Raw genomic sequence first — 14,097 nt, 5'->3', positions numbered from 1 at the left:
AGAGTCCCAAACAAGAGGAATGCAAAGAGGCCCAGTCCAAGACATATCACAATTAAAATACCGCAGGTTAAAGATAAAGAGAGAACCTTAAGAGCAGCAAGAGAAAAGTTAGTTGCATACAGGGGAGTTCCCATAAGAAGCTGATTTCTCAAAAGAAAGTTTGCAGGCTAGAAGGGAATGGGACAAGACATATTCAAAGTCATGAAAAGCAAGGACCTACACCCAAAGACACTCTACCCAGCAAAGATATCATTTAGAATTGAAGGGCAGCCCTGGCTAGTGTGACTCAGTGGATTGAGTGCCATCCTGCGAAGTCGCCAGTTCGATTCCCAGTCGGGGCACATGCCTGGATTGTGGGCCAGGTCCCATGTTGGGGGCGAGCAAGAGGCAACCAATCAGTGTTCCTCTCACACATCGATGGTTCTTTCCCTCTCTCCCTCCCTTCCCCCCTCTCTATAAATAAATGAATGAATGAATAGAATTGAAGGGCAGATAAAGAAGTTCCCAGACCAGAAAAAACTAAAGGAGTTCATCATCATCAAATCATGATTATATGAAATGTCAAAGGGACTTATTTGACAAAAAGATCAGCCCTAGCTGGTGTAACTCAGCAGACTGAGTGCCAGCCTGCAAACCAAGAGGTCAACAGTTCAATTCCTGGTCAGACCACATGCCTGGATTGTCCGCCAGGTCCCCATTTGGCAGTGTGCAAGAGGCAACCAATCAATATATCTCTTGCACATCGATGGTTCTTTCCCTCTTTCTTCCTTCCCTCCTCCCTCTCTCTAAAAAATAAATAAAACTCTAAAAAGAAGAAAAAGATTTAAAAAAAAGAGCAATACTGTGAACAATAAAATGGCAACAAATACATGTCTAGCAACATTGAATTTAAGGGAGTGGGGGTGCTGGATGGAGGGAGACAAAAGGTGAATGAAAAATTGGGACAACTATAACAGCATAACTGATAAAATTTTTTGAAAATACTGTGTCTGACATCACAGATCCATGAAATAAATAAATAAACAAATAAACAAACAAATAAATAAATATTATCAAGAGCATAGTTCTACCAGAAAAAATCAATTTGAAGACTTCTCTACAAATGAAGTTAGTTTACGGTGTTGTTGATGTGGGTTTTTTTTTGTTTTTTGGGGTTTTTTTTTTTAATCCTCACCCAGGACATTTTTTTTCATTGTTTCTACAGAGAGAAACATCTACTGGTTGCCTCGGGTACACACCCACACAGGAGACAGAACCCGCAATCTTTTAGTTACTGGATGACACTCCAACCGAGCCACACCAGCCAGGGCAGTTTACAGTGTTTAAAAGACATGATTTCAAAGTGGGATCCATATGTCCCAGGTTTCTGAAATTCCTCATTATCTATTCTATACGCTACTATGCCGTTTCATATCTTTTACTTGTACACCCCGAGGCCACAGCAAACAATTCGAAAAAGAACAAACTAGCAAGTTTTACCCTGCCCTTATACTGACATTCTATATATGTGTTTATTGACTGCCTTCCTCATTAAAATATAATACTCAGGAGAGCAGTGGCTATGTATTTTTATAAATGAATCTATCCCCAGTATCTGCAGCAGTGCCTAACCCATAGCAAACACTTAATGAGTATACATAAACATATATACACACACATATATATACATGAAAAACAACTACATTCTTCCTACAGATTCAAGCAACCACAATATACCCTGCTTGAATGTGACACATTTTAAAGAATAAGTTTTAATTTTGATAGTGTCTCCTTTCCCTGAACCACAAAAAATATAACCACCTTTGGAAATGTTGGAAGAGGCTCAGTGACTCCATAAAGGCATTTTTCGAATACAGCTGAGGGTCTAGGTGTGAACTTGTAGAACACATGTAAAGATACACAAGAGTCACTTCCACACACAAGAAACACAAATAGATGGATGCTCACCCCTCAATAAAGGCATATCCTCATCACAAAACATGCCAAAAAGGGATGCCACGAGACTTAATTAGTGCTCACAAAGAGCTCTGTGACACAGAATGAAAGATATGCAGACACAGAAAACATTACAAAGGTATGGTAACACAATACCTCAAAAACAAGAATCAGTTTGTGACCCTGATGTAATAAGGATTCCAGAGACCACTGACAATCTCCACTTACAAAGCAAAGCATGGAACAGACCCAAAGTATCAAATGCCCTATAACAAAGAGAAACTAACATGATAAGTCCTGAGCTGTTCTCCCAGCTGTCCCTTCCACATTAGTACCACAGTGGAGTCAGGCATTTCTTTCACCGAACCAGATTTTTATTACCCATATTGTCTACCTTTTGTCATTAAAGTAGCTTACCTCCTGCCCCGTAGCTGCTTCCATATCAAGAAACAAATCAAGAAGGGATCGGACAAGACGAGCTGCTTTAGCCTTGCTGATGGAATTCAAGAAGGGTCGCACATACTTCAGGAGTCCTCCAAGCTCTGAATGAAGGCAATTCAGAAAGGAAAAAAGTAAACATCAATATTAGGAACAAAATACCCATTTAAAAAATAACTCAAGATTATAAACTCAGTACTGATGTCACTGCAATCAGTCTAAATGAAAGTTAGAAATTTAAAGCATTCTTGTAGGTAAGAGGAGCAAAAATAAACCAACATATTCCAAATCTGTACTATTCTATTCCCCACTCAACCCTGGATTACTATGAGAGCCCTGGGAAAAGCTCCATCCAGTCTCTTTGCCTCATTTATCCATCTTAATGAAAGATAAACAGCAAAATACTCACATTCCCAGAGACAAGTTTTCTAGAACATAAAACATGCTGTGGCTCTGCCACCTTGGACAAAATCACTACCCTACAACCAACCAATAAATAGGGTCAGGTTATAGGAGTTGTTTGTTTTTAATTTTTAAATAGGCCTTAGCAGTTCCCCTTGAACAGAGAGAGATTCCCAATTCCAGGTTCCCTTTTTCCTGCCTTTCCTAAGTACTCCCCAGTTTAGCCTTTTAGCAGTATCAGTTCTTAGCTACTATTTTGAATAAACTTTTCACACATAAGTTAGGGTGTTTTTCCCCTTTTAAAACTCCTCATTAATCTTCAAAACCTAAATCAAAAAAGGTATCCTATAATCTATAGGTGTCCAGCCCTAACTGGCTGGCTCAGAGGATTGAGCTCCAGCCTGCGAACCAAAGGGTCACCAGTTCGATTCCCAGTCAGGGCACATGTCTATGTTGCAAGCCAGGTCCCTAGTTGGGGGCATATGGGAGGCAACTAATCGATGTATCTCTCGCACATAAATGTTTCTCTCTCTCTCTTTTTCCCTTCCTCTTTCTCTAAGAATAAATAAAATCTTTAAAAACTAAAAATAAAAAAGGTGTCCAGGCCCTGGCCAGGTAGGTCAGTTGGTTGGAGCATCATCTGAATACATGAAGGTTGCAGGTTCAATTTCTAGTCAGGGTACATACAAGAATCAACCAATGAAGCATAAATAAGTGGAACAAACTGATGTTTCTCTTTCTCCCTCCCTCTCTTTCTAATCAATGTATTTTAAAAAAATTTAGAAAGGTATCCACCATAAAGATTGTTCCCCCTTGTATAAGAGTGATAGAGTAATTCTAAGGAAACATCTTTAGGAATATCTTTAGAAATAAGTTCCTAAAAAATAGAGAATGGTTCAATTAACAAATAAGGAAGTACTTTTGGAATGTAGGTTAAAATTACATTAGTGCCACTGCCTCTTTAATATTCTCCAATTGTAGACTCATCCTCCTGAGAACTCTAATTCAGGGCAAGCAAACCTCACCCTCCTGAGGATGCTAATTCAAGGTCCTGAAATCTTCATCTGCCTGAAAAGTCATAGGATGCACTGGACTAGTCAGGTACAAAAGGAACTTGACACAGAGTGGAAAAATTCATCTTTCTCTTCACTCCCCAATACTGACCTTCGATTCCCATCAAGACTTTTTCTGCACTCACACTCCTGCTCTCATGCCTCACTCATGTCATCCCCACCTGGAATTTCTCCCCTTCTTCTTGACCTATGTGATTCTCAAATACCCTTTAGATACAGCTAAAGTCCTTTTTCAGTCTTCCATGCCAACTCCAGGCTATACTGATTTCTTCCCCTCAAATTTGTTTTACACTAATGCAAATTTCAATGATATAATCATAGCTTTTTAAAAGTAGTCCAGTGCAATGTCCCTTCTCCCACAGCATTACCTACTATGCTTGAACAACTCTGAATAATCTTTAGTGTCAAAAATGTTCAGAAAGCAGGCTATTCCAATACTGATCAAACTAAATTTTTTGAAACATTAGTTATACCCTCTTTCCACAAGATTATAGATCTGATGATAACTGTCATTTATATCCCCCTAACTTTCCCTTCCTCCAAGCTAAACATCCTTAGATACCTCAACTGTTCCTCCAATGTACTAGTTTCCAGATTCCTTATCACCATAGGTGCCCTCCTCTGAATAAACTCTAGTTTGCAGGCGTACCACTTGTGGTACCCAAAACTGAAAACGGTGCTCCAGGTCGAGTATGACCAGCACAGTCATGGCTTCACTTTTTTAATCTCATCACCACGTGTAACACAAAATAGCATGTTTCGTTCTTTCTAACAGCGCTCTCTGTTCAGAATGAATCCATGAAGGATTTTTTTTGTTGTTGTAGGCAGGTAATTCCCCACCTTTCTCTGTTTGGATAAGTATTTTAAGTATATAAATTATATTTACCACACCGAATTTAGTCTTGCTGGCTTTGGCAATAACTCTGAATCTTAAATCTGTCTTATACTGAGTCATCCATAAAAATAAGCACACCTTCTGAAATCTTTAGCCATAAGCTGAATGCTGACCAGTAAAAAACAAGGACAGATCCCTATGACATGTTGCTAGAGACTTTCCTTCAGGTTGACAAATGATCCATTTGTTACCATAAATTCATAACCTGTACCTGTCACTAATATTATGGCCAATATTCAAATAACCTGCTTATATCAAATATGTAGTCTTCATCATTCCCCTGACCTAGAGTCAACCAACTTTTTCTCTGAAGGGCCAGAGTGTAAATATTTTCAGTTTTGGTTATAAGGTCACAGTAGCAAGCACTCAACCCAGCCACTGTGGTGCAAAGCAGTCAGAGACAATATGTAGATAAATGGGTGTGGCTATGTTCAACAAAACTTTACAAAAACAGCTGTCTAGCCACTGTCTGTGGAGCCCTGCATACCAACTAGTCTGATAAAGCTAATCAAAGAGAACCAAGGTTGAATCTGGAATCATCTTTTCTTAGAAAGTCCATTGTCCTAAGTTATTAAAACCTACTTATTAAATAATCTGTCCCAGAACTTTACTGATGATTACCAGTTTAGTGTCTAGAATTATTTTCATTACCTTTTTGAAAGTGGAATAATGTTCACCCTTACTGTTTTCTTATCTCTCTTCATCCTCCCTGATTTTTCTCAGAATAATAAGAGTGGCTCTATAAATATATCTGCTAGAACTATTCTTTTGATATTAAAAGACAGAAAATGTCAAAGCCTAGAAACCTGAACTTATTTAAAGAGATTATCTGCTCTCACTCCTCTCACCTACCTTGGCTTTAATTCTTTCTGATGTTATTTCTATCTTTTTCTTTTTGAAAATAATTTTCCTTCCTAGAAAAGGCAGAAGCAAAACATGAGCTCAACAGTCTGCCTTCTCTCTAGCACCTGTTAGCATGACAGTATTTTCTCCAAGTACTGAGTCTGTTATTCTTCTCACTCTAATGGAGAAATAAATGACCTCTTAGTTGCCAAAAGACTAAGTTCATTTTTTATTTTTGCTTACTACTGTTTCTGATTCATTCTTGGTTATATTCCCTGTTTCTTTCCCTTTTCACATAAGCTGAATATTTTTTAAGTCCCATAAAATATATTAATTCCTTCCTACTAGCCTGAGATTATTTGCAATTATGTAACGATAACTTCCCTTTTAGAGCCTGACAGAACCCTGGCCAGTGTAGCTCAGTGGATTGAGCACTGGCCTGGGAACCAAACAGTTGCTAATTCGACTCCCAGTCCGGGCACACGCCTTGGTTGTGGGCCAGGTCCCCAACAAGTGGGGCATGAGAGGCAACCACACACTGATGTTTCTCTCCCTCCCTTCCCCTCTCTAAAATAAATATACATAAAATCTTTAAAAATATAAATTAAAAAATAAAATCTTTTTTAAAAAAACCTCACAGAACTTAACATAATCATTTTAAGAATCTCAGGCTATGAAGTCTGCAGACCCCAAACCGAGGCATGATGTCTGATGATGCATTATCACGCACTAAACATCATCTTACTCACTAAGTCCCACATGACTGTGTCAGTCAGGGACCTTATCTTTAACTTTTTGAGTTGAGTACTTAGCACAGTGTTAGCCATATATTAAGTGCATAAAAACTGAAGAGTAATGGAACAGACATATTTTCTGTTGTCAGAAATCCCCAAACCAAAGAAAACAACACAAACCTATCAATTATTAATAGCTAAACAAGGTAAATGAACATAAGCCCCAGAACTTCCTTAGGGTTTCTAATGTATACACCTATATTCATCAAACTCTTTCTTGGAAAACAAGTTTTCAAAAGTTCATATGATTCTCCTATTAAATTCCAACAGGTTCAGCAATACACTTCTAAGCTTCTCAGGTGTGAATCACAAGGAAGGGAGAGCAAGGAATAAGGAGAGTACAGCACCTAAAAGGAATTTTAAGCAAAAACAGTAACATTTTTGGATACATTTTCTAAAGCACTGACTATATACTACAAGCTGTTTCTGATTATCCATGTTACTGAAGGAAAAAAGGATTTGGATGTTTCAACAACAGAAAAATCTTCAATCACTTTATCTGGCCCTCTAATTCTTTCAAGAAACTTATCTTATTATGTTTTGTATGGACTAATTATCAAAACTGTTTTCTAACTCCCAAGCTCACATTCACTGAAAGGCAAAAAGAATCCACAACTATGTTAAATAAGAGGGAAGTCAGCCTGAAATAAAAAAAATAAAATAAAAAACTAATACCCACCACTGATAATGTGTAAGTGGTTACCATGGAAACCAATAACCATTCATTATACCAAGAAGCCACAAGCTCTGAGGCAGGACTCCATGGGTTCAAATACTGGCTCTCTCATGTACTAGGTGTTAGACCTTAAGCAAGACAGTGAACTTTTCTGTGCTTAGTTTCCTCAGGTGTAAATAGATAATAACACCTACCTTTATCAAGTTGTTCCAAGGATTCATAAGCTGAACCATGTTTATGCTTAAAATAATAACTAGTTCACAGTAAGCACTCAAAAACTGTTTTTCTTATTGTATTTTTAAAAGATATTTTAAATAGAAAATCAATTTTCTATTGACTTAGCCTAATAGTTAATAAGTTAGCCAACCTTAATTTGGGAAAGATCTTAGTTGTCAAGTTCAAGAAGTTCTGCTAACTTACACCTATCATTCTCTTGGATAACAACGTAATTTGGGGGAAAATTATTCACGAGGTCACTTACCAGAGCTTAATCCAGTCTAATCATATAAACCCTAAATTCACTTTAAGGTTGAAAAAACCATCCCGTTTTCAGTTTAAACAGGCTTCTGTCTAAATACTACTACCACTTTACTGGTCAAAGGCCCTTCCTGGTCAACAAGACTCTCTCATTTGAAGGACACACCCGTCATCATCTGGAGCTAGAAAGTCCATTACAACTAGAACGTCTGGGCAATGACATGCAAAGTCCTGGGTACCAATAGAGAAATCTTAGGAAGGCTCTTTCCATTTAATGTCTGACTCATCCCGTGTCAGGAAAAAAAGATGGCAAGTCACTTACTTGGATGCAAAGTCCCTAGTCATTTTCACATGGGGAGCCTAAAGTCACAACCCATCTTAAATAGATCAGAGCTGTTCAGTGAAATCACTAAAGGCTGCTGCTGCTATTGCTGCTCCCTTATGAAAGGGAATACAGTAAAAATTCAAACCAGAAACAAATCACAGATCATTGTATCTAAGAGGAATAGGATTTTCCCACAGCTTCAGAACAAAACTCTTCCATGAAAGAACTGAGTCTGAAGACCACTTCTTGCTTAAAAAAAAAAAGACAAAGAAAAAGTTCAACAAGTTGGCAATAAAATGAAACTGTGTGAATACATTCCTATGATCCTTAACTCCAACAAAAAACTGAAACTTCGTCCAGCATTTCAGGTAAAAGAGAAAGCAATCCATTTGCAGCACTCACCTGCAGCTTGTCCAGTCTTTGCCAGGAGAGACCCCAGTTCCAGGATGCTCTGCTCTTTGACCTGCACCGCCTCCTCATCATTCTCCTGAATGTCACGCTTCACTGGGAGAAGAAAACCAAACCCTCTTAAAATTCTGGCAAAAAAAAATAAGGACTAAAGAAAATTTCACCCTCACAAAACCAATTCATCTCTTTGCTTTTAAATGTGCCTTTTTATTGTATCAATTAGTATTTCCCTTACCCACATTAACACTGAGGTTTCTGTTACAGTCATTTGGTTAAAACAAAATTCAAACAAAACAAGTTCATACTCGTGGTGGAAGTCCCAGGCTAGGCATTGTTATGTGAAAATATTAAACATACTTGTGTATTTACCTGCCACAAAGTAATCTCAAATGACCAAGTTACTAATGACTGTAAAATAAAAAGTCTTTCAACAAACTTTAGGCCTGTGGAAAGCATCAGCTGACGGGTGTGCTGGGGATGAGCAAAATACATAGCCATTCAGGAAAAACAACCCTATCAAAGCTCCAGTGTGATTTTTAGAAGGGACGGCTGCTTTACAATGGATTCATGACCTGTTAAAATAACTTAGTGCTATCTGTTCCACTTTCAACTGTTAATAACCACTCTACATCTGGAACACAATACCCTCTCCAAATCTATCGTGGTAATTTCAGTGATCATCACTAGTTATCACTTCTCTTACAAAGTGTCATGACTTGACAAAAACCAAGACTCTAATACTCCATAATGGAGTCCGGAAAAAGTAGGGCTGTCAACCTGATGACTCAAGTTTACTCTAATAGGGATGCTTATAGGGAACTCTCTTCTAGTACAATGGGCAAGCTAGAAATAGTCTATAACGTTTACCATGATTCCTACTTCATAAAAGACAAAAATTCTAGACATGAAAAAAATAAAATCTATGCTTCTCACAGTAGTTCTGAATGTCAGTGTGTATTCACAATGGTTCTGTAATTGTAACTGACAAGTCAAGATCATAACTTCAACCTGGAACACCCCTTACTTACCAACATCATCCATTAACAGATGCATGTGAACTCCCACCTCCTCTCTTTCTCCAGTATACCCACAGATAAAGACATCAAGATCTTGTCGTCCTTCCTTCATGCAAGTCAGGAGCACCAAATTTCAAGGTCAACATACAGTCAACATCCTGGAGGTCCCAACACATGTGCGCTCTCATACTACTTGTTGATCCAAATCAAATCCTCTCAAGCTACCTTAAGAAGATCACATTACTCCATGTGCAGTAAAGAGCTAGCTCCTGTCCCAACTGAACCCTCTTAGGTTGAACATTAAAAGCCTTCTCTGTCATCAGCAATTTATTTCTGTTCACACCTGAATCCCAGTAGAAATCTGTCAGATGAGAGTGGCTGGGGCTCCCACTTCACCTTTCCTGTTGTGTGCAAAGTGTAGGACAACTGTACCTGTTTTAAGGAATTTTTCTTAATTTTTCCCGGCTATGCACAGCCGGCCGGTTCCAAAGAGTTCCCTGGCTGAACTCCGCGGCTAACAACTAACTCCTGAACCGACTTCCAACCTTTACAGGGGAGACCAGGACGATTAGTCACCTCCTCTAGCCCGGCGGTCCCACCTCTACGTCTCGCTCTTACACACAATCTACACCGGGCAAAGGAACGTCTAGGCCACCTCCTCAAGACAAATGCCAACCTGAGGTGTATGTCTCCTCGGCGTGTCCCACATTCAGGGAGAGCCCCCCTCTTTTGTGCCGCCTTCCGCTGTGGGTCTGGGGAGAATTGGCAGCTCCCAGTCCCGTGGAAGGAAACTCCAGGAAAAAGGCGAGAGCGAGCGCTCTCACTCGGAGCTGGCTGTGCTGATAACAACGGCGGGAAATGCCTGTCCTGAGCGGGTTTCGCCCAGGCCCTTCAACTCGAGTTCGCAACAAGCACACCGGCCGGCAATGCTCCGCTTGCGCGGGCCAGAGTGGGAGACAAGGCTAGCGAGTGGTGTGGGGGCCCCGACTCGGCCCGCTCTCTCACCCCACGCTGAGCCCACCGTGAGTCAGCAGCCGGCAAGTGGACGCCGGGGTTGCCTCGGGGCTGCCTAGCGGGGTGGGATCCAGGGGGCTCCACGGAGGTCCAAGCGGCCTGTGCCCCCGGCCCGGCCCCCCTCACACACACAGTGAGTCAGCAGCACCAGAGCCGGCTAGCCTGGCCCCGCTCCGCCGCCGCCGACCGACACAGGACGAGCTGGGCCAGCAGGGCCGCGGAGAGGACGCAGCTACCTTTACCTATGGAATGAAGGATGTCGATGGAGGCCTCCCGGTCAGTGCTGAGTAGAGACTGGGCTCTCTGGAACTCCACCACCGCCGCAGCCGCCATCTTACCGCTCTCACACCGTCCCCGGCCACGGCCGCCGACGCCGGAAACACACTCCCGGAAGGCCCACCCTTGGTTGTCCCTCCTCCCTATAGTTTCCCCTCCTCCCCTCCCAGAGCATCACGGGAGTTGTAGTCTCTCAGCCTGGCAAGAGCGATAAAGGGTTACGGTGAGAGCTGAGGCTCCTCTTTGGTGGGCGGTAAACTGCCCAACACAATCCCAGCTGCCTGCCCGCGAGTAAAAGAGGAGGTGCCTAATAATAGGAGCACAAAGATAATCCCCAGCCACCCCAAAAAAGGTCTCAACCCTGACTCCTCTCGATTGCCCTTGACAGAAGCACCAGACTAGGTGTTCATTCAAAGCCGTTTCGCTTTCTTTGTAGCTTTTACGTTCAAATTTTTTCATTGATTTTTAGAGAGAAAGGAAGGGAGCAAGAGAAGCATCGATTTGTTGTTCCGTAGGGTATGCATTCATTGGCTGATTCTTGTATGTGCCCTCACCGGGGGTAGAACCGCAACCCTGGCGTTTGGAAGACGCTGTAACCGACCGAGCTTACCCCACCAGTGCCATAGTTTCTACGTGTAATCATTCCTTCAGGGCAATAAGCAATCTTATGAAGTGCTCACGTGTGGTTCACAAAGAATAGCGCCGTTCAAATGCGTTGAAGAGTCTAACAATACTTCTGGGAGACACTCACACACTTTGCAGGCTAGAATCCTGCAGAGTATTGGCCAGTCTGTCATTAACGCCCCCCACCCCCCGTGCTGGGGGAAGATGATGTTAGAAAGTGAATTATCATCTTTGCCCCATGCACTCAATAAATCCCGCTAGAGGGTCACATAGAAGTCTAACAGCTACCCAAACCCCCTCAACCTCAGCTCAAAAAGGAAAAAACAGATTTTTCTTTCCAGTATCTCCAGTTTTCTTCAACTAAAATCATAGCTAATCTGCAAGGTTTGACATCCTTTGTGACCACTGAGAGTTGAACTAAAAGAAGGTACTTAACATGTAAAGAGGCAGTTCAGTGTGAGAAAGATCTTTCTCCAGATGAAGGCAACCCAAAAATAGAATATTCTGTAAATATGCTGTATTGTAAAAGGAACAGCATATTTTATGAGGAACCAACATTGTGCTCTTCTACATCTAAGTTAGGCAATTTATAAATCTATCCCCTTTTAGCCTCCCAACAATGTTCTGTGAAGAAGATATTATTATACTCTTTTCGTAAATTCGGAAATGGAGTTTTAAGTAACTTGATGAAGCTCATACAGTAATTGGCAGAGCTGAGATCTGAGAGTTAGGGAATGTGTTCCTAGTTCCTGGATGTGTTAAAATAAAAACTGGGTAACATCAAGTAGTTGTAAACAGGATTCATGAGACGGTGATGAGGAATTGGATTAAATGGCTTCTAAATTTCTCCTAACTCTGAGATTGTATGAATCTCAATGTAAAACTGAGTCGTCCCTTGCTTTAAAAAAAAAAAAAAATGGTGTGGCTCAGTGATTTGAGTGCAGGCCTGAGAACTAAAGGGCTGCCAGTTCAATTCCCAGTCAGAGCACATGCCTGGGTTGCAGGCCAGATTCCCCGGTAGGGGACGTGCAAGAGGCAACCATAAACTGATGTTTCTCTTCCTCTCTTTCTCCGTCCCTTCCCCTCTGTCTAAAAATAAATAAATAAAATCTTTAAAAAAAAAAAAAAGCATTCCTCCTTTCTCAATTTGGTGTGCAGTTAATAATGTACCAGACTGTTAAAAGGCAATGAAATTCCAAAGCTAAGAACAAGCTATAACTATCCCCACCTTCTAAAGAAGAGCTACTAGTTTCATCCCCAAAGAACTTGCTAAAGAGTGACTAGGCCAGCCCTGTAACATTCATCTGCTCCAGCCTCCATCAGGGAGACATAAAAATGCAAAAGGAATTCATTATAAGAAATCACAGAAGACAGAATACTCCCCTCCCTACAAAGAGGTAATACTACAAAAATACTACGGGTCTTCCACCCAACCTGGTGAGCCTTGCTGACCGGTAAGAACTTGTAAGCCCATCTCTGTGCAACCACCATGAGGAGAGTTTGGAGGGGAGCCAGACAACTCTCCAGGAGTCTGCACATTCATAAAGATGGTTACCTACTTTTAGCCTACAGGATTCTGGACTAGAGAAGCTGGTGGATACTCCCCCACAGTAGGACAAGGAGAAAGGGCAACAAAGGGGCAGCCTTCACTACTTGTGTTTGGCATGGGCCAAGTGGGTGGTGCAAAGATAGATTATCCAAGACTGTTTTGAAAGGACTTACTCAATAGGGTCACCTGCCAGTAATAAGAGGCTGGAAGGATGGACTTCTGGAGGCAGTCACTGAAGGCAGGGGGCATCAGGATCCTGAGGTCAACTGGTGGAACTTCCAAAAAAAACATCAATGCTCCCAACATGAGAAAGTCAGCACCTGGGTCTCTGCCTCTGATGGCAGTAGGCATGTAAAAGACTTTTCACTCTTTTCTTATAATCCCTCCTACTTCTCTGTCCTCCCCCAAACTCACCCTATGCTGGAAGAGACAAAGCAGAGAGAGGGAGGAGAAAGAAAAGAGCGAAAAAATAAGCAAAACACAAATTTTCAGTGGCCTGAGAGTTAGAAAAGGGTGAGGTTTTAAATCAAATACAAAATGGAAGCTTTAATTTAGGCTATGCTGGACTTTTTCCTTAATATTTTTTACTTTTTGAAAGCAATTTTAGGTTCACAGCAAAACTGAGCAGGAAGTAAAGATAGACTGGATGTTTAATCATTACAGATGACCTACAAGTTAGGGGATTTGTCTTGAGATATCACCCAGGGGAAGGGGAAAGAAATTCCCACAGAAAATCAATGAAGTTTGTACTCACATGAAGTCCTTCGACATAACTACTACAGAGCCCTCACCTGTTCAGTTTCCTAGATACCTGGTTCCTCTATTTCCTTCACACTCTGCCAACACAGAGGATTATTACCTCTAGTTATTCTGAAAACGTTCCTCCATTACTAGTTTCTCAATTATTTTCTCTTACACTTTTTAGGACTATTAATGGATGATTACTTTATATACAGGGTCTGGCATAAGTAAGGCCTGATTGCACATGGCTGGTAGGGTAATAATGTGGGTATAATAATTTATAGTTTTAATTTGAACATTTCACCTAAATGTGGTATGGTACACTTGAGTGTGATATTGTTATGTTACAGAATTACATGCATATGATTTTGTAATAAAATATTTTATAGTAAAAAAGGTGCCTGATTTATGCTGGGCCCTGTATATGAACCCCTACTGCTCCTGCTGTGTGGAGCTACCCAGGGTCCTCCTGGGAGATGCAACAGGCAAGTCTGGTTTGTTACACTAGTCACCCCTAAGTGTGGTTTTTATTTGCACAAAGTCCAAAAGAGTAATCTCGAAACATAAGTTGTACCTCTTCCCCAATCTTTCAAACTGTATCAACAAACAGA

General features: G+C 41.0%; 1 protein-coding gene across 1 annotated transcript in view; it reads right to left on the bottom strand.

Annotated features, from left to right (window-relative positions):
• PSMD11 (proteasome 26S subunit, non-ATPase 11) overlaps positions 1-10,695 on the bottom strand; it is a 33,773-nt gene extending 23,078 nt beyond the window's left edge. The window contains exons 1-3 of the mRNA XM_028519784.2: positions 10,539-10,695; positions 8,261-8,362; positions 2,353-2,477 (exon numbers count right to left, since the gene is read on the bottom strand). Of these exons, the coding sequence (XP_028375585.1) occupies positions 2,353-2,477; positions 8,261-8,362; positions 10,539-10,629 (318 nt within the window). The 5' untranslated portion in view covers positions 10,630-10,695. The remainder of the gene's footprint in view (positions 1-2,352; positions 2,478-8,260; positions 8,363-10,538) is intronic.
• Positions 10,696-14,097: the final 3,402 nt, after the last annotated feature.

The sequence above is a fragment of the Phyllostomus discolor genome, chromosome 8 (assembly GCF_004126475.2).
Source record: "Phyllostomus discolor isolate MPI-MPIP mPhyDis1 chromosome 8, mPhyDis1.pri.v3, whole genome shotgun sequence".
NCBI classification, from domain to species: Eukaryota; Metazoa; Chordata; class Mammalia; order Chiroptera; family Phyllostomidae; genus Phyllostomus; species Phyllostomus discolor.
Note: the sequence above shows the minus strand (reverse complement) of the source record. Positions and strands in the feature narration are given on the sequence as shown.